Genomic DNA, 20,737 nt, shown 5'->3' with positions numbered 1-20,737 from the left:
CAAAAAAAGATATCAAGCATGAAAAAGAAAAGCCTTTTATTAATTATTTTAAAGTAATCTTCAAAAAAATTTTAAAGTTTATTTTTGAGAGAGAAAGAGACAGTGCAAGTAGGGGAGGGGCAGAGAGAGAGAGAGAGAGAGAGAGAGGGAGACAGAGAATCCCAAGCAGGCTCCATGCTGCCAGTGCAGAGGCCCATGTGGGGCTCAAACCCCCAAAACCCTGAGATCACGGCCTGAACAGAAACCAAGAGTTGGACGCTTAACAGGCTGAGCCAGCCAGGTGCCCCATCACATAGCCTTTCATTAATTATTAAGGTAAGTTAGAGATTTCAAGATCCTATTTGAAAGTTAGATTTTAAAGTTAGATTAAACTCAGGGGCACCTGGGTGGCTCAGTCGGTTAAGCAATGGACTCTTGATTTCGGCTCAGGTCATGATCTTCCGGTTGTGAGACTGAGCGCCGAGTCTGTTTCTGTGCTGAGGGTGGAGCCTGCTTGGGCTTCTCTCTCTCCATCTCTCCCTGGCCCTCCCCTGCTGTGTGCGTGTGCTCTCTCTCTCTCTCTCTCAAAATAAATAAATAAACATTTAACATTAGATTAAGCTCATCCCCAGTTCCCATACTCTATTAGATCATTTTCTTTTATTTTTTTTTTCAAACTAAGTCTTATCAAAAATTACCTTGTTTGTTTCTTATCGTTACCTGAACTAGAGCGACCGTATCAACCAAGTTGTCCAGGACAGCTCCAGTTTACATTTGCTGTCTGGCAAAATTTTACTTTTAAAAGTGTCCTGATTTAAGCAACAAAGTATAAGGATGCTCTACACTTGACTCAGAAATTACTGGCGGAACTTAAAATAGTTTTGGGGGGGCGCCTGGGTGGCTCAGTCGGTTGAGTGTCTGACTTTGGCTCAGGTCATGATCTCACGGTCCGTGAGTTCAAGCCCCGCGTCGGGCTCTGTGCTGACAGCTCAGAGCCTGGAGCCTGTTTCAGATTCTGTGTCTCCCTCTCTCTGCCCCTTCCCCCCTTGGCACACTCTTTCTCTCTCTCTCAAAAATAAACATGAGAAAAGTTTTTTAATAAAAAAATAATAATGTTTACCTTGTGTTTCATTTTATTTTTACTAATAGGGATATTATTTTAAACAATCCTCAATTCAAGTAACGCCCAACACTCTGCTAATACCTTTTTTCCTTCCCTTCATTTCTCAGGATTTAAACTTTAAAGACTCAGCCTATACCTTTTAAAGATATCACTTAATTTTTTTCTAAAAACATAATGTATGCTTTATTCACTAATAAGAAACTCAGCTAGATTACCAAACTAGCCCCTACACACACTGGGAAAGCAGTTCTAAGCTGTCACTCTGAGATAACCAACTAGAAGGTGCACAGAAGCAGGAAGCATTTGAGGAGGAAATGAGTTCCACATAAGAAGTCAGAATCGATGAGCTAAGCATATATACTTAGTGGGCAATAAATGAAACAACTCACTGGGGGCTCAAAGGCATGCAGCGAGGAGCCTTTCATCGTGCCAAGAACTGCCGGGTTGTGCTGAATGGCTTTTCGAATATCATAAACAAGGAGAAGCTCGGCGTGACCAGTCACAGCGGAGTGTGCTTAGCGCCCAAGCCAGGCACAGTTCGGTTTTGAGGATTGAGAGCCATAAACCAGCTGCATCCCGGCCCCGCCCTAATCCCCACTCCTGAACCCACCTTTTAGGTCTCCGTTCCCATCCATGTCACTGTCCTTGAAAGATCTCGGGTAGATCTGGTACATGGGCCCCGCCTGCCACCAGTCGAGACACTTTGGAGAGACGGCGATGATGGCTATGGTAGCCCCGATGAGCACGAACACCGAAGCCACGGTGAGCCAGAAAAGCACCTCCCGGGGCAGCCGGTAGCGGGCCTGGCCTGAGAACTGGAACAGCACCTCCTTGGGCATGCCCGCGTAGGGCCTGATGTCCTTCAGGTCGGGCTCCACAGGGCCAAGGACGGCCACGGCGTCGTCCAGCCGGCTGCCCGGGTCCGGGTCCTTCTCCAGGATGTCTTCGTTCTGGACAAACCCGTTGTTTGTCCGGCATCCCTGCATACTCATCCTGATGGAGTCTGTCTTGCCTTTATTCTCAGCCATGTCCCACAGCCTTATCCCTTCAGAGGGCCTTCCTGCAATAAGAAAGGTGGAAAGGTGGCTTGCTGAAGTGCTTGGTCTTGTTAATGAGCTTTCGTGGTTTATAAATAAACCTGGGCGGACAAAGTCCAGCCAAGGAAGAAAGGGTAAAGGTAAAAGGGGTTTAAAAAAAAATTCTCTCTACATAAACCCTTGCGGCTGTTGTGGCTACTGTCCCAGCGCTGAGGGATTCAGACCTGGATGGGAACAGGGGCACGGAGGAGGGGAAAGGGGAGGAAGAAGCAGGGTTCCACCGCAATTTAAATGTTACTTGACTGGGTACACCAGTGTTCACGGCAGCGTTATTCACAATAGTCAAAAGGTGGAAACAAGCCAAGTGTCCATCAAAGGATGAATGGACAAACAAAATGTGATATATGCAAACAATGGAGTAATATTCAGCCATAAAAAGGAAATCCTGTCACACGCTACAACATGGATGAACCTTGAAGACCTCATACTAAGTGAAATAAGCCACAAAAGAACAGATATTGTGTGATTCCACTTGTCTGGGGCACCTAGATGAATTTATAGAGACAAGAGAGTAGAAGGGTGGTTACCAGGGGGTGGGAAGAAGGGAGTCATGGGGACTCACTGTTTATGGAGTACAGAACTTCCATTTGGGAGGACGAAAAAGTTCTGGAGATGGAGAGTGGAGATGGTTGCACAATAGTGTAAAAGTACTTAATGCCACTGAATAGTGGCAAATTTTATGCTATGTATATTTTACCACAGTAAAAAAAAAAAAAAGTTTAAAAAATGGTCCTTTTTAGCTAGGTAGGAGAAAAAGAAATACTGAATTTTGCAAGCAGAAACAGGCTTTTCTGTATGTTTTGTTTTAAAGGTCTCTTTTCTTCCTCCAAACCCAAGAGGAAGAGTGTCTGGAGACAGGGAGCAACAACACTTTTGTAACTGAAGCTAACTTTATTTTATCTCAGTCCAGGCCAACCCTATAAATAAGCTTGTTGTACACTCAGTTGGACCTCAGGTGCCTCCAGTCTTGTTTTCTTTCTTTCTTTTTTTTTTTTTAATGTTTATTTATTTTTGAGACAGAGAGAGATAGAGCATGAACGAGGGAGGGTCAGAGAGAGAGGGAGACACAGAATCTGAAACAGGCTCCAGGCTCTGAGCTGTCAGCACAGAGCCCGACGCAGGGCTCAAACCCACAAACTGCGAGACCGTGACCTGAGCTGAAGTCGGACACTTAGCTGACTGAGCCACCCAGGTGCCCCTCCAGTCTTGTTTTCTATTTTTTAGCTTCCATTCATTGAAGTACCCTCTGAGGGTGGGGGAAGAGAAGATGGGGAGAAAGGATTCCATGTCTAGCAAGTTCAAGTGCTTTACTATAGATAAATATAAATGCACTTAATACACGCACTTAAGAGTTATTTAATCATTGACAAGTGCAAAATACAACATTGGCAAACCCGAGCAAACTGCACTAAAGTTAGGTGTGCTTTCCTAGAAGATTCTTCAAGGCTTCCAAGAATGTGATGACTCATGCTTACCATTTAATCAATGGAATTTAAACAGCCTTATGACTCATTTGATCAGGTAACAAGGATTTTTGGTTCTTTAAATAAAGCTATATGAATTCTTAACATTCCTGTATTTTTTTATAGAATGGCTTGGAAGCAGTGTGTGGTACACAGGAATAAACCGTTTGATTTTGTCCAGGTTATTTTTCTAAAAGAGTAAATCCCAATACCTAGCTCATTGAATGCATCCAACATGGCATTTCTCATTAATTATGCATACTGTGTATTTTTTTAAAAATCAAAGGAATTCGGGGCGCTTGGGTGGCTCAGTCGGTTGAGTGTCCGACTTGGGCTCAGGTCATGATCTCATGGTTTGTGAGTTCCGGCCCCATGGTGGGCTCTGTGCTGACAGCTCGTAGCCTACAGCCTGCTTCAAATTCTGTGTCTCCCTCTCTCTCTCTGCCCCTCCCCTGCTCATACTCTGCCTCTGTCTCTCAAAAATAAATAAATGTTAAAAAAAATTTTTTAATAAAAATCAAAGGAATTTAGCATTATGTCTTGAAATTGCTTTATCTCTCAAACACATAATAGTAATTTTCACAAAAGAATCTAATTCTTTTTTTTTTCTTTTCAAATTTTTATTTAAATTCTAGGTAGTTAAATTACAGTAGGTTTCAGGAGTAGAATTTAGTGATTCATCACTTATATACAACACCCAAGGCTCATCATAACAAGTGCCCCCCCTTAATACCCATCACCCAACTAACTCATCCCCCACCCAAGTCCCTCCATCAACCCTCAGTTTGTTCTCTATCATTAAGAATCTCTAGGGGCGACTTGGTGGTTCAGTCGGTTAAGCATCCAACTTCGGCTCAGGTTGTGATCTCCCAGTTATGGATTCAAGACCCCCATCAGGCTCTGTGCTGACAGCCAGGAGCCTGGAGCCTGCTTTGGATGCTATGTCTCCTTCTCTCTCTGCCCCTCCCCCACTTGTGCTCTCTCTGTCTCTCAAAAATAAATAAATGTTAAAAAAAGGAAAAGACTCTCTTAGGGTTTGCTTTTCTCTCTCTGTCTTTTTTTAAAGTTTATTTATTTTTGAGAAAGAGACAGAGAGTGTGAGTGGGGGAGGGGCAGAGAGAGGGAAAGAAAGAATCCCAAATAGGCTCTGCATCATCAGTGCAGAACCCAATGTGGGGCTCGATCTCATGAAGCATGAGATCACCACCTGAGCCAAGATCAAGAGTCAGACACTTAACCAGTTGAACCACTTAGGTGCCCCTCCTCTCTCTCTTTTCTTCCCCCTTCCCATATGTTCATCTGTTTTGTTTCTTAAATTCCACATGAGTGAAACCATATGGTATTTGTCTTTCTCAGAGTGACTTATTTCATTTAGCATAATACACTCGAGCTCCATCCACATCGTTGCAAATGGCAAGACTTCATTCTTTTTGATGGCTGAGTAATATTCCTGTGTGTGTGTGTGTGTGTGTGTGTGTGTGTGTGTACCACATCTTCTTTATCCATTCATCAGTCAATGGACATTTGGGCTCTTTCTACAGTTTGGCTAAACAGGACCTAATTCCTGAAATTCTGTTACTATTTGGGGGAAAAAACAATGTGCAAAAATACCCATAGTTTCAAAATAATTTTATACAAAATAACTTTTAGTTATAAATCCTTAAATTCTAATTATGCAATCATATAAATGCAGAGAAAACTCTACATCACAGCAGTATGCCTTCATGACAGAAATGCTCCATTTCAACTTTTCTACACCCAAGATGGGGCTCAAACTCAGGACCCAAGATCAAGAGTCACACGCTCTACTGACCGAGCCAGGAAGGTGCCCCTCAACTTCTCCAAATTTTATTTAAGATAGCAACAATACTTTAAGCTTCCAGACATGCAAACTAGAATCTTTTAGAAACAAACGAATGATTATCTAGTCTTTGGTGGGAGGATTTCTTTAAATAATAAAAGCAATCACAAAAGAAGATTGCTTAAATAGATTGAATAAAATTTTTTAATTTATTATATCATAAAGTGTAGTCACTAAAAAGCATATGCCAAGTTGGGAAATATATTGGTAACAAATATGCCAAAGAGCTATGTCTTTAACATTAAGGGGACATAAACATTGTTAGGCTTTATACGTATGTATATGAAAGTTCATGATATCAAGTAAAAAATATGTATGTCAATAGAAAACTCAGAAAAAAATATAAAGACATTTCACACAAATTAATTCGCTAATATTAGAGAAACAAAGGAACATTTCCAATCACCTTGGCAAAGAATTTCTAAAAGATTATAGTGCTGGTGAGTGTCCAGGGTAAATTGACATAATAACGCTAGAAAGTAATTTGGCAATGTGTATCATGAGTTTTAACATTTTCAGAGTAATAAATGAAGCCAGATTTTAAAATATAAACTCCAGTAAAATAAGGAGTTGGTACGAAAGAAGGGATAGGTCAAGCGATCAGCTGAACAGATTGGAGTCACCAAAAATAGACCCCTATTCAGAAGGGAATTTAGAACATGAAAAGGCAACATTTCAAATTAGGAAAAGAAAGATTATTTAGTAAGTGATGTTGGACAACTAGCTAGCTATTTGAAAAAGAAAATAAAGCTATATAGCTTTCCTTATTCCTTACATCAAAATAAGTTCTATGTAGATCAGATTTACAAGTAAAAAGTAAAACCATAAAAATGCTAGACAGAAATTTGTGAATGAAAAAAAACCTTGGAGTTGGAAAACCTTTCTAAATAGAATATGAAATATAAAACCTAGATCCTATAAAGGAAAAATTTATCAATTTTTTTAATGTTTATTTATTTTTGAGAGATAGAGCATGAGCAGGGGAGGGGCAGAGAGAGAGGGAGACACAGAATCTGAAGCAGGCTCCAGGCTCTGAGCTGTCAGCACAGAGCCCAATGCGGGGCTCAAACTCACAAACCGCAAGACCATGACTAGAGCTGAAGTGGAACGCCCAACTGACTGAGCCACCCAGGTGCCCCTTACAAAATTTAAAAACAAACAGAGCAATCCACAAAGATAGAAGGCAAATGGCAAACACATATGACAGCTAATATCCATAATACAGGAATTGATTATACAAACTAACACCAAAAAATAGAAAAATGGACAAAGGATATAAAAAGTTGACAGGAAAAAAAATACAAGTGGTTAATAAACACACAGTGTAAATTTCACCCAAAATTAAAGAAATAGAGACAAAAATAAAAATGATATACTACTTTTAGACTATCATTTTGGCAAAAATGAAAGACTTTGGTGATACCCAGCATCCAAAAATATAGAGGGAACTGGCACTCGTACATTCGTGCATACATTAGTGCAAACTTTGTGTAGAACAATTTGGGAGTCTATGTCAAAATTAGAAACTGCATAACTTTTGATTTGGAAATTACACTGCTAAAAACTTACCTTGAAGATGTAACCAACAAGACGTATGTACAAGGATGTACACTGCAATAAAATTGAAGACAATCTAAACATCCATCAATAGAAAATAATTTAAGTAAATTATGGTTGATTCAGACAATGAAAGATCACATAGCTACTGCAAAGAACAAGTTTATAGGGGTGCCTGGGTGGCTCAATCAGTTAAGTGTCTGACTTCAACTCACATCATGATCTCACGGTTCATGAGTTCAAGCCCCACACGGAGGTCTCTGAGGTCAGCACAGAGCCCACTTCAGTTCCTCTGTCCCCCTCTCTCTCTGCCCCTTCCCTGTTCTCGTGCTTGCTCTCTCTCTCTTTCTCTCTCTTTCAAAAATAAATAAATAAGCAAACAAACAAATAAATAACATTGGGGAAAAAAGAAGTTACTGCCATAAATACTTAAGTGCATGAAAAAAAGAACACGTTTATATATCTCTGCTGATAAAGAAAAATGTCTAAAACATAGTGTGAAGTGGAAAACGATGTTTTGGAACAGTACAGATAACATCAGCAGAGTTGTGTGGAGAAAACTGGACACACATGTACACGTGAATATTTCATTCTCAGCTAGTGGTTGACTGAGACTAAGAGAATGAGGTCAATAATCCTTGCACTTTTACTTTTCACTATTTGCCCTCAACATATACAACTTTTGTAATAGAGGGAAGGAAAAGTTCATAACCTTTAACTCAGCAATTCCACTCCCAACAATTTATCTTAAGGAAATAATTCAAGATAAGAACAAAAATTTACATATAATGAGGCTTCTAAATTACAGTGCTATTTATAATAGCAAACACGGGGGCGCCTGGTTGTCTCAGTCAGTAGAATGTGAGACTCTTGATCTCAGGGTTATAAATTTGAGTCCCATGTTGGGTGTGGAGATTACTTATAAATAAAATCTTATAAGAGCAAACATTGGAAACAAGCTAACTGTTCAGTGATGCAAGACTAGCTAAAACATTATTATAGATCCATGTGATACAATATTAATCATCAAGTATATTTTCTAAGATTTTTTAAAAAATTTATTTATCCATTTTGGGAGAGAGAGAGAGAGAGTGTGTGAGGGGGTGGGGCAAAAGGAGAGCAAGAGAGAATCCCAAGCAGGCTCCACACGGCCAGCATGGAGCCCGAGGCTTGGGGCCCAAACCTACAAACTGTGAGATCATGACCTGGGATCATGAAGTCAGATGCTTAACCAACTGAGCCACCCAGGCACCCCTATTTTCCAAGATTTTTAATGGCAGGGAAGAAATCCCACATTATCATGCTGAATGGAAAAATGAAGAATATAAAGAAATTATCCCACTTATGTGAAAAAAATTGCATGTATATCTGCAAAATCCTATTAGAAAATATGTTTAGAGGGGCGCCTGGGTGGCTCAGTTGATTGGGCATCCGACTTCAGCTCAAGTCATGATCTCACGGTTTGTGAGTTCAAGCCCCATATCGGGCTCTGTGCTGACAGCTCAGAGCCTGGAGCCTGCTTCAGATTCTGTGTCTCCCTCTCTCTCTCTGCCCCTCCCCTGCTTGTGCACGTTCTCTCTCTCTCTCTCTCCCTCCCTCCCTCAAAAATAAATAAACATTAAAAATTAAAAAAAAAAAAAGAAAAAAGAAAATATGTTTAGAGTATTTATATCTGGGTTCTAAGATTGTGGGTGATACTCATTTTGTTCTTTAAACTTTTTTGATTTTTCTAATTTTTCTATAATAAATATGTATTTCTATTCCATTGGAAAAAAATATTAAGTCAGGAAACCCTGAGCTGGGAGTCTACCTAGGCAGGCGGTAGAGTTCAGTAATAAGGTGACTTCTCCTAGCAATAGCCACCCCAAATTCATAAACACCCCATACTTATATCTAAAGTAAAGAGAAAAAAAGCAAACTTCAAAAAGTAGAAAGAAAACAGAGAAGAATTCAGTGAACCAGTACTGAAACACCGACAGAAGAGGCAGTTAGCAGTAATCTGGAAAAGAGTGCACAAAGTTAAGAATTCCACGCAAGTACAAAGCTATCAGTATCACTTTCTTTCAAGGAGATTTTAAAAGGAAATACCGATTGTAGAAAGCCAAACACACTACTGTTAAAACTTAAATGTGACTAAGGAACAAGAACACTAAGGAAGCTTGAAGAGCCAACAAGGATAATCAGAACAAAGAATCACAGATAATGAAGATAAACCCGCTTGGTAAATTCAAATCCCAAGTGCATTACACAATCACGATCATAAAGCAGAAACGAATGAAATATCTAGAAAACAGGAGATAGCACAACGGGGAATACCACAGGATCCAGAAACACCCTGTAATTAAACAAAGAAACAAATATACAGAAGTAGTAACCAGTGGGGGAAAAATGTATGTATATAATGAATTTTAAAGCCATCATATCATAAATATCATCTCAGCAGCAAACCCACCAAAGTGACATGCAACATATAACCTGCCAGGTTTGTGAAAATTTGAAAAAGAGGAAGGATTTTCCGTATTTCATTCACCTATTTACAGCCTCTCTGAACTAAGGGTGGGACCTGTTGCAACGTTCTCTCTCTCGGGTTCCCAGAGTCTGGCTCAGACGCTGGTATGTTACATGAATAAGAGAACAGTCATTTAAAGATGGATGGACGGAACTCAATGCTGAAGGAGCAGGAAAAGGAGGATGTGGAGGAAGCGGAAGAGAAGAAGTAGAAAGTACACTCTGCACAAAAATGTAGATGTTTATCACCTAGCCAAATGTTCCTGCCTTGGAACGGTTTCATGAGTGAAACTGGAAGTCAGAGGAAGTGAGATGCATCACGTGCGTTCTGATCTTGGGACCCACTGCCAGCTTCGCTGAGGCCTCTGTTACCTCACCTATAATATTAAACTTGGTTCCGGGGTGACTATTCTAAATACAGTCCAGGGTAAAATGTTTCTCTCTTTTTTTTTAATGTTCATTGATTTTTGAACTAGAGAGAGTGCAAGCAGGGAAGGGACAGAGAGAAAGAGAGAGAGAGAGAGAGACACAGAGGATCTGATGTGGGCTCCGCGCTGACATCCGAGAGCCCCGATGTGGGGCTCAAACTCATGAACCGTGAGGTCATGACCGGAGCCAAAGTCAGACCTTTAACTGACTGAGCCACCCAGGCGCCCCTGAAATGTTTTTTTTTAATAGTTCTAATTAGAAGGAAACAAAAAATAGATTTATCCCAGCTAGTGAAGAAGTTAAACTTTTTGGTGAAATCAAAGGAGAATATTTAAACATGTTTCTGCTGAAAATTAAACTATTTTAAAACACTTTTATAATCAAATATAACCAAAAAATGGCAAAAGAAATGTGGACAGAACATGAGAGTGTGACAATGTCACAAGACAGTCTTTCTATGCTCCACATACACAGAATTAACGCAAACATACAAATCAATAGCTAAATTACATTCAATACAAGATTAAAAGAGATAGCAAATTATATCTAGGAAATTAACATCACATAAAAGTCACTGCATAAAAAGTATTTGCTTGATGGGAATAGAGAAATATAAATTAAAACGTTAAGGGTGGAACACCTGGGTGGTTCAGTCAGTTAAGCAACTGACTTCGACTCAGGTCAATGATATCATGGTTCGTGAGTTTGAGCTCCATTTCGGGCTCTGTGCTGACAGCTCAGAGCCTGGAGCCTGCTTCAGATTCTGTGTCTCCTTCTCTCTGCCCCTCCTCCACTCATGCTCGTCTCTGAAAAATAAACATTAAAAAAAATTCATAAATGTTAAGGGACATGATGGATTAATTGCATCAATAGCCCAATTAATGGTCTCCCTGTATGCATGCCTTTTGTCCCATCATTTCTTAGACCCTTAACACACTGAGCCTTGGCTTTGGACATGTGGCTTGCTTTGGCCAATGGCACAATAACAAACTTGAAACAAAAAGGAGCTTTAAAAATTGCTTGTGCATTTCTGCTTTTCTTTTGCTCTCCTGCCATCACCATGAGATGATGGTGACAAGTGTGGGACAAGTGCGGAAGGACAAGTGTGGGATGTGGGACATGTGTGAAGGAGTGTAAAATCTTCCCATCCAGGGTCTTCTAGACCAGCCAGTCCCCAGGCAGCTGGCCAATTGACCATAGATGCTTGAGCAAGCCCAGCCATGACCAGTGGAGGCCACCTAGTTCAGGTCCACCAAACTGCCCATCAATTGTTGTGTCATGAAAATTAATAAATGGTTGGGTTACTGTTTGGTTTTCACCTTTAAAAAACAGCTTTATTGAAGGATAAGTGACATACAATAAACTGTACTCATATAAAGTATTTAGGGGCGCCTGGGTGGCTCAGTTGGTTAAGCGTCTGACTTCGGCTCAGGTCACGATCTTGCGGTCCGTGAGTTTGAGCCCCGCGTCGGGCTCTGGGCTGATGGCTCAGAGCCTGGAGCCTGCTTCTGATTCTGTGTCTCTCTCTCTCTCTCTCTGCCCCTCCCCCGTTCATGCTCTGTCTCTCTCTGTCTCAAAAATAAATTAAAAAAAAAAAAGTATTTAATTTGGTAAGTTTTAACATGTGTATACACCCATCACCATGATAAAAAATAGTGAATACGTTGGGGCACCTGGGTGGCTCAGTCGGTTAAGCGTCCGACTTCAGCTCAGGTCATGATCTCACAGTTTGTGAGTTCGAGCCCCACGTTGGGCTGTGTGCTGACAGCTCAGAGCCTGGAGCCTGTTCTGGATTCTGTCTCCCTTTTTCTCTGCCCTGCCCCTGCTCACACTCTGTCTCTCTCAAAAATAAACATTAAAAAAAATTTTTTTTTAAATAGGGAACATGACTGCCAGATTGTCTTCCCAAGTGGCTGTACCATTCATTTTGCATTCCCACCAGCAATGAAGGAGAGTTCTTGCTCCACTTCCTCACTGAGTGTTGCTATTGTGCTAGATATTAGCCATTCTGATAGGAGAACAGTGACGTCTCGTTGTTGCTTAGTACATTCCTTTTTACCTCTGAGTAGTATTCCATTGTATGAGCATACAACTGTTTATAACTGAACACTTGGGGCTTTTCCCCCCAGTTTTTCACTATGACAAATACAACTGCTATGAACAACCATGTACACGTCTTTGTAAGGATATGGCTTTCTTTTCTTTTGAGTAAATACGAAGGAGCGGACTGGCTGGATCATATGGCAGGTATATGGTATATAAACCTTTCAAGGAAGTACCGAGCCGTTTTAGAAAGTGGTTGCAGCACGTTTGAGAGTCCTGGTTCTTGTACATCCTTGCCAGCACTTGCTATGTTCTGCAGGTTTAATTTTAGCAATTCTGGTAAAGAGGGAGTGGTATTTCACTGTGATTTTAATTGGGGCATCCCTGATTACTCATGCTGTTGAGTATCTTTTCAGGGTTTATTTGCCATCCATGTAGCTTTTTGGTGAAGCTGATGTTGGCCATCAGCCGGGGGGGTCTCCGTTCTCTCCACATGGACCTGTCCATGTAGTCTCTCCATGTTGGCCACGTTGGGCTTCGTCATAGTATTCTGGCTTGGTTCCATACGTGAGTGTCCCAAATGAAGAGAGAAAGCAAGGCAGAAACTGTATCCTTTTTCGTGACCAGCCCCAGAAGTCACATAGCCCCTTTCGGACTGTACTTTATATACAAGCCCAGAGCCTGGGTGTGAAGTTCTGGGGTAAAGGACGTGGACGCAGGGAAGCCATTGCCTGGGATATTAATGCAATTAATCTATCACGTACTTAACTCTTTTGTCATCAATCGTGGTGAAAAAACACAGAAGATATACCGTCTTGGGGCGCCTGGCTGGCTCAGTTGGTAGAGCCTGCAACTCTTGATCTCCAGGTTGTGAGTTCAAGCCCCATGCTGAGTGTAGAGATTACTCAAAAATAAATTGTTTAATTTTTTTAATGTTTATTTTTGAGAGAGAGAGAGAGAGAGAGAGAAAGAGAGGAAGAGAGGGAGAGCAGGGGAGGGGCAGAGAAAGAGGGAGACAGAGGATCCAAAGTGGGCTCCATGCTGAGAGCAGAGAGCCTGATGTGGGGCTCGAACTCATCAACTGCAAGATCATAACCAGAGCCGGTCACTTAACTGACAGCCACCCCGGCACCCCAAAAATAAAATCTTTAATATATATTGTGTCTGAACATTTTTAAGGGTATAGTTCAGTAGTATTAAGTACATTCGCATTGTTGTGAAACCGATCTCCAGAAATTGTCGCATCTTGCAAATCTGAAACTTCACATACCCATTAAACAACTCTTCTACCTCCCCTCAGCCCTTGGTAACCACCATTCTCCTTTCAGTTTCCATGAATTTGACGACTTTAGATTCCTCATATAAGTGGAATCATACAGTACTTGTCTTTCTGTGACTGGCTAGCTTATCTCACTTGGGATGATGTCCACAAGATTCATCCACATTGTAGCCTGTGTCAGAATTCCCTTCCTTTTAATTAAAGAAAAAAGTTTATTTTTGAGAGAGAGACAGAGCATGAGGGGGCAGGGGCAGAGAGAGAGAGAGACACAGAATCTGAGGCAGGTTCCAGGCTCTGAGCTGTCAGCACAGAGCCTGATGTGGGGCTTGAACCTGTGAACTGCGAGATCATGACCTGAACCAAAGTTGGACACTCAACCAACGGAGCCACGCAGATGCCCCAGAATTTCCTTCCTTTTTAAAAACTGAATAATATTCCATTGTATGTATATACCATCCATTCATCTGTGGGACATTTGGGCTGCTTGTATCTTTTGAGTATTGTGAATGTTGCTGCTATGAAATTGGTTGTGCCAATATGTCTGCAAGATCCTACTTTTGAATTGTTTTGGATACGTATCCAGATGTGGGGTTGCTGGATCTCTATGGCAATTCTATCTTTCATTTTTTGAGGAAACTCCGTATCGTTTTCCACAGCAGTTGCACCCTTATGCGATCTCGCCAACATTTTATTGTGATATTTTACTGTGGTTTTGATTTACATTTTTCTGATGATTATTGGTACTGAGAGCATCCTTCATATTCTTGCTGGCATTTGCGTATCATCTTTGGAGAAATGTCGATTCAAGTCCTTTGCCCCCTTTTTAAATCGGGTTATTTGATGTTTTGTTGTTGCTGAGTTGTAACCATGTTTAATTTATATTTCCAACAGGCTGCTAACAGCACCAGGTGCAGCCCTGAGCTGATACTTCAGCCTGATAAGAGGTGTTTCTGTGTATACCTCAGGCCCAAATTGGTGATGATCACAGCCAGGGGATTTCTATGGCCATGGTCAACCCAGAGCAACTGCTATTGATAATAACACTTCACCACTGTGCCTTCCTGGTGGCCTATCCTCCAGACATTACAAAACAAAACAACATACACACAAACAAAAAACCCTAATAATGTCCTAATGTGACATCATTGGCCAACGATGTAATTGCATCCACAGCATAATGGGCTGATTTATCGAGTGTTTGAACCTTGGGGTGTTTCAATTCTCTACCGCTTAAAGACTGTTCTCAAAAAAAAAGTCCAGAATCACAAAAGAAATAATGACACATAGTATCTGGTCTTTAACAAAGTTCTATTGAAAAAGATCACCCAATAGTTAAGTGCCAAGTTACCCACCCTGTGGCAAATACTTCAAATTCAGACACACTGAACGACTCCAGAAAACGTGTCATTACTAGCACCGGGACACTGTGAGCATGAATCAAATCAAGAGCTACACTCATCTGAGAACAGTGTACATTAGAACTTCACTGGGACACTAACGTTACTCTCTGCAATTTAAAGTTGGGGGAATGTGGTTGTTGGATGTTGAGCGAATTCCTCCATTCCCAGGCCGGACCCAGTATTCTGGGGACGGACGGGGGTCTATGTCTCCCAGACCTTTAATGGACACTCTCTTAGCAAAGCCGGGCTCAAAGCCCGGACACATTCAGCATGACTTTGGGTGCCGGATCAAGGTCTCTGAGAACATATATCAGAGGACAAAGTGCCAGGATAGGTAGAAAAGACACAAAACGTGTCCCTACTTTAAGGAAATGGCTTTGCCTACAGCTAGGCATATACACAAGTCCACTGTGAATGTGTTCCTTTGAAATAAAGCCCACTGACCCAGCACAATCTGTCAGACCACTGACCTTCTCAATAACACTTCTATTGAAACTCTATAGCCTCCAGTGGCTTCTCACTATAAAGAGGACAAAGTCCAAATATCTTGGCCTAAAGTCTAAGCTTCAGTCTATGCCAACCCTACATTCTAATCTTACTTCTCTCTTAATATCTCCAGTCAATCAGTGATGTTCACCGTTCCTTCGCCGCAGACTAGGCACACCTCCTTCTGGACATTTGTCCCCACCTCTCCCGAGTCCCTGCTCTGTCCGCCTTCCCCACCATCAATATTATTCCAGTGAACACTCATCTAGCCCCCCCAGAACCCTGTGTTACTCGTTTGTATATTCATCCTTATAATTTCAGTTATTTTAACACGATTTCATTTGGCCCTCCCACTCCGATGACTGAGCACTGCACCTGTTACCACAGTGAGCAGGTCGGGGCGTTGCCAATGGTCTTGCCGGCAAAGGAGCTTGGGGATCATCTCGGGCAAGCCTCTGCCAACTTTAGTCTGGGTACAAATCTTCTGTAGGTCTTGTGAAAGTGCAGGTTCTGATTCAGTGGTTTTTGGGTGGAGCCTGTGCTTCTGCCTTTCTAACCGGCTCCCAGGTGAGGCCAGTGCTGTGGTGCCTGGACCACACAACAGGAGGCGGAGACCTGCAGGACCGAGGTGGCGCACATGGGTGATCGGGCAGCATCGGGCACAGCAGAAAGGAGCAGGCTGGTGGCAGATTAGAAGGCTCCTGTCCAGCCTACGGGGGCAGCGGCCACTCAGCTAAAGTGACAATGAAGAACCAAGACTGACAGATCTCCTCTTTCCCGAGAAGCTGTGAAATCTGCATTAATATGTAGAATTCCCCCAATTTTATATGTGGGCAATTAACTCAAATCCATGTTTGAGAGGATCTGTAGAACACATCCCTAATCTCTTCATTAAAAAAATTTTTTCTTAACGTTTATTCACTTTTGAGAGACAGTGTAAGTGGAGGAGGGGCAGAGGGAGAGGGAAACACAGAATCCAAAGCAGGCTCCAGGCTCTGAACTGTCGGCACAGAGCCCAACGCAGGGCTCGAACCCACAGACTACAAGATCATGACCTGAGCCAAACTCCAGCACTCAACCGACTGAGCCACCCAGGCGCCCCACCCTTAATGTCTTTAGATGGCCCTCTGTGTGACGACTGAGTACTACTCTCGGGTCTTCGTTCTGTCTGAAGTTTTAGCTTTTTCTTTTTCTTTTTTTTAGTTTATTTATTTTGAGAGTGAGGGAGTGAGCATGGGAGGGGTAGAGAGAGAGGAGAGAGAATCCCAAGTGGGCTCCACACCATCAGCTTGAACCCATGAACCTTAAGATCAGACCTGAGCCAAAATGAAGAGACTGACACTTGGGACTCCTGGGTGGCTCAGTCAGTTGAGCGTCCGACTTCAGCTCAGGTCATGATATCATGGTTCATGGGTTCGGGCCCCGTGTCAGGCTCTGGAGCCTGCTTGGAATTCTGTGTCTCCCTCTCTCTCTGTCCCACCCCTGCTCACACTGTGTCTCTGTGTCTCTCAAGAATAAATAAACATTAAAAAAATAATTTAAAAAAAAAGAGACAGACACGTGACTGACTGAGCCACCCAGATGTCCCTGAAGTTTTAGCTTTCTTCCTGTAACAGCCTTTATGTAAAGATCAGAGTTTTTCAAACTGAAAAAACTATTTCAAGGAAAAAAATACTCTATAGCCCTAACAATAAATATTTGACTTGATAGTCTGTGTATAATTAGAACAATGATCCCCAAACTTTGGGACTTTCTAGGCAAAAATAAAAAAAAAAATCCAAAAAATGGGGGGAAACCAAAAAAAAACAGTACCAACACTTCACTTTGTTCAATAAGGAGATTAAAAAATAGTCTACTCCTGGGGTGCCTGGGTGGCTCAGTTAGTTAAACGTCTGACTTTGGCTTAGGTCATGATCTCATAGTTCATGAGGTTTGAGCCCCACATTGGGCTCTGTGCTGACAGCTCAGAGCCTGAAGCCTGCTTGGGTGTCTGTGTCTCCTTCTCTCTCTGTCCCTCCACTGCAGAGACTCTGTAGAGAGACTCTGTCTCTCCCAGTCTCTCAAAAATAAATAAACGTTAAAAAAATTTTTTTAAGATAGTTTACTCCCAATATCTTATTGTATGAAGGACATTGTGATGCCAAAACATGTAGGAAGAACATAAATCTTAGATCAAAGGATAATTCTTTAAGTAGGCTAAATTGTAGCTTTTAAGGGAAAACTATACCATTCTTGTTTTTCTAATTTTGTGAGAGACAAGTGCAAACTTTGACTCAAGTTCTAGTTTGGCAGAACCATTGATTACGTAATCCCTTCTGTTTGCAGGAGAGGAAACTAAGATGCCCAACAACCATGTGACTTGCTCATTGCCACCTGCTTTAGTGGCATAGCCAGTGCCCTCCACTGTTCTTGCTGGGGGGGTTACAATCTTACGATAATTCACCTCCACTCAGCCTGGTGAGATGCCAAAGTCTTGGGCCAAAGAGATGTGGGTTTGAATCTCATATCAGCAACTTATAAGTTCCGTAGTCTTGGGTCAATGCTTCAACCTCTTTGGATGGATCCCAGCTTTTTTATCTGTTATACTTATTCCACAGGGGTGTATGAGGATTAAACAAAATACATGTAACATTTTAAATTCATTTAGTTAAATAAAAATTAAGTACAATATTTAAAAATTAAATTAAATAGCATATACAAACTACCTACCAGGGTTAAGAGGCTCCTCTTGTAAAGATTGGTTAGCTTCCTCCCCAACAAAGAGCATATAGTGAGTCCAATGTCCTTGATAAAACTTACTGTTAACATTATAACAATTACTATTAAGCATTAAGTATCAAAACAATGCAGTCTACTCACTACATTTATAGAACTAAAGGGAACATCTCAAATTATTCTTCACAAAACAAGAATGATCTGCTCGGGGGTAATTACTCTATCCTCAGTTATCCCAAGAGGCAGCTAGAAATTTCTCTCACTAAATAAGAAATAAATATTAGGATTTTTTTAATGTTTTATTTTTGAGAGAGAGAGAGAGAGAGAGAGAGAGAGAAAGAGAGAGAGAGAGAATGGGGGGAGGGGCAGAGAGAGAGAGAGGGGGCCAGAGGACTTGAAGGGGGATCCATGCTGACAGCAGAGAGCTGTGCACAGAGCCCGACGTGGGACTTGAACTCATGAACCCTGAGATCATGACCCGAGCAGAACTTGGACACCTAACCAACCGAGTGAGCTACCCAGGTGTCCCTACTTTTTTTAAAGTAAGCTCTACACCCAACATGGGGCTTAAACTCACGACCTCGAGATCAAGAGTCACATGCTCCACCAACTGAGCCAGCCAGGCACCCCCAAATTAGTTCTTTTTGATAGCAAACACATATGATAGCATAGGAAGAGACTAGAAGCAATAGAGTATAATAATATCTACCATCATCTCTTGTTTTTCTTTTGTCTATTTCCAATTACTAAAATATATTTGTTTAATTTGAATAAGACCCTAAGGGCAAGAACTCTTAGCTCTTCTAAATTCTATTGAATGATGGCAGCTTTACTTGAACATCAAGAATCATCTGGAAGTCCTTATCTAGTTACTCTGCTTTAAATCAGGAGAAATGATCTGATTACAGGGAGCACCACAAATTGTGTAAGGATCAGTCACAGATGTTGGTCATGTCCTTGTGTACTGCTCACAACCAAGAATGAAATGTTGGGACTAAACCTTCAACAGGAGTGACTTTGGTTTGTTGGTTTTAACAACAATGGTTTTAACAAGAATAATGGTCATCTGTCATGACCTGAAAAATATAAAAAAATACAATCTTATAGGAGGGTAAACAAAGTAAAAGTAACACCTACTAAAGTACACTTTACCAAGCAAAGTTGTAATCAAATACTTGAAATATTTTGTAAACCAACTTGAACAAATATGTTCATATTTTCTAGAGACTTTTGTATACCAGTTAACCATAGAGTCCAAGAATATGCATATCCTGATCTGAAGCCTCCCTGATGAACACTTCATTACTGTAAGGGAGGAAAGATAATCTCAATGTTTTTATGCTCGGTCTGATGAAGAGTGGAAGGTCGTGGAAAGGCATGATAGGACAAAACATTTAAGGGAAGCATATAGTAAGCGTCAGAAAATCTAGCAAAGCTAAAATTTATTCAGATTCTTCTCTGTGTCTTTGCCTTGCAAGATAAGGATGTTCCTTTCCTCTGAGTATTGGGGGAGCATCTCTCACAAGAGGGTTTTACTTTATTTTTTTAAGTAATGTCTACTCCCAACGTGGGGCTTGAACTCACAACCCTAAGATCAAGAGTTGCGTGCTCTACTGACTGAACCAGCCAGGCGGCCCGTCAGAAGAGGGTTTTATGACCTGCTTCAGAGGAAGGTCAGAAAGTTCTTCCTGAACATGCCATTTCTCAAATTCCTCCAGCTTTAATTATGCAATATGCCAAACTACCATATTTTCTGGTAGTATTTCCTTAACCCCACTGTTAACGTTCAGCATTAGTTTTCTTGATAGAAGTACCTGGGTTATTTGACTACAAACACTTTGTCATAACAAGTAGCAGATTTGTTTTAGGGGGTATTTATAATCTACAGCCAGGGCCAGCAAACTTTGTCCCAGGTCAAATCCAGCCCAATACATGTTTTGTAAATAAAATTTTATTAAAACACAGCTGCTTTTGTTCATTTGTGTGTTATCTGTGGCTGCCTGCCACGACAGAAGAACTGAGAGACAGAGACCACATGGTCCTCAAGGCCTAAAATACTATCTGGCCCTTTACAAAGTTTGTCAACCCTTGTTATGTAGAATAAAGACAAATAGCTAAAAATGCTAAGGGATCCCTAAAAAAAAAAGTTATCACTCCAAAAGCTTCAAAGGATGCCATTCTAAGCCTATATGCCTTTGTACCAGCAAGGCAATAGTCTTTGCTTAAAAGGTAGACCTCCACATTCCTAACCATGAGGAGACGTCAAAATGAAAGTCATAATCACAATGGAGGCACTCTACTTTTTAGAAGTAGTAAAAGAAAGGGAGTTTGTTTTTGGCAATGTTGCATTAGTGAGGATGCCATGCCAGAGGGAGTGCTCTCAAAGGTTTCAAAACCATGGCTCTTGAAAAGAGAAAAATCAACCATGGGCATCTTCTATAGCTGGATTTCAATACAATTTTAATTACTTTTACAACATTTTATTTTATATTTATTTTTTAATGTAAACTCTATGTCCAATGTGGGGCTCAAACTCACAACCCAGAAGTCAAGAGAGACATGTTCCACTGACTGAGCCAGCCAGACGCCCCTACAACATTTTAAAGTTATGCTCTATTGATACGTCTTCCTGATTGTTGGGGGAGGCAGATGGGATTATATAATAAAGTGGACTTCATCAATTTGTATTTATCAATATTACATAATTCAGCCCATATAAATGGATTACTTAGCAAAGCTTCCTCCACACTCCAACCCTATCATCATCCCAGATTCTGCTTAAGAAAACCATTAAGGA

General features: G+C 41.2%; 1 protein-coding gene across 1 annotated transcript in view; it reads right to left on the bottom strand.

Moving 5' to 3' along the window:
* Window positions 1–17,805, bottom strand: part of SLC3A1 (solute carrier family 3 member 1) — a 51,859-nt gene extending 34,054 nt beyond the window's left edge. The window contains exons 1-2 of the mRNA XM_007097848.3: window positions 17,669–17,805; window positions 1,713–2,162 (exon numbers count right to left, since the gene is read on the bottom strand). Coding sequence (XP_007097910.2) covers window positions 1,713–2,130 — 418 coding nt within the window. The 5' untranslated portion in view covers window positions 2,131–2,162; window positions 17,669–17,805. The remainder of the gene's footprint in view (window positions 1–1,712; window positions 2,163–17,668) is intronic.
* Window positions 17,806–20,737: the final 2,932 nt, after the last annotated feature.

This window comes from Panthera tigris, chromosome A3 (assembly GCF_018350195.1).
Source record: "Panthera tigris isolate Pti1 chromosome A3, P.tigris_Pti1_mat1.1, whole genome shotgun sequence".
Classification (NCBI taxonomy): domain Eukaryota; kingdom Metazoa; phylum Chordata; class Mammalia; order Carnivora; family Felidae; genus Panthera; species Panthera tigris.
This window is presented reverse-complemented; position numbering and strand designations above follow the sequence as displayed.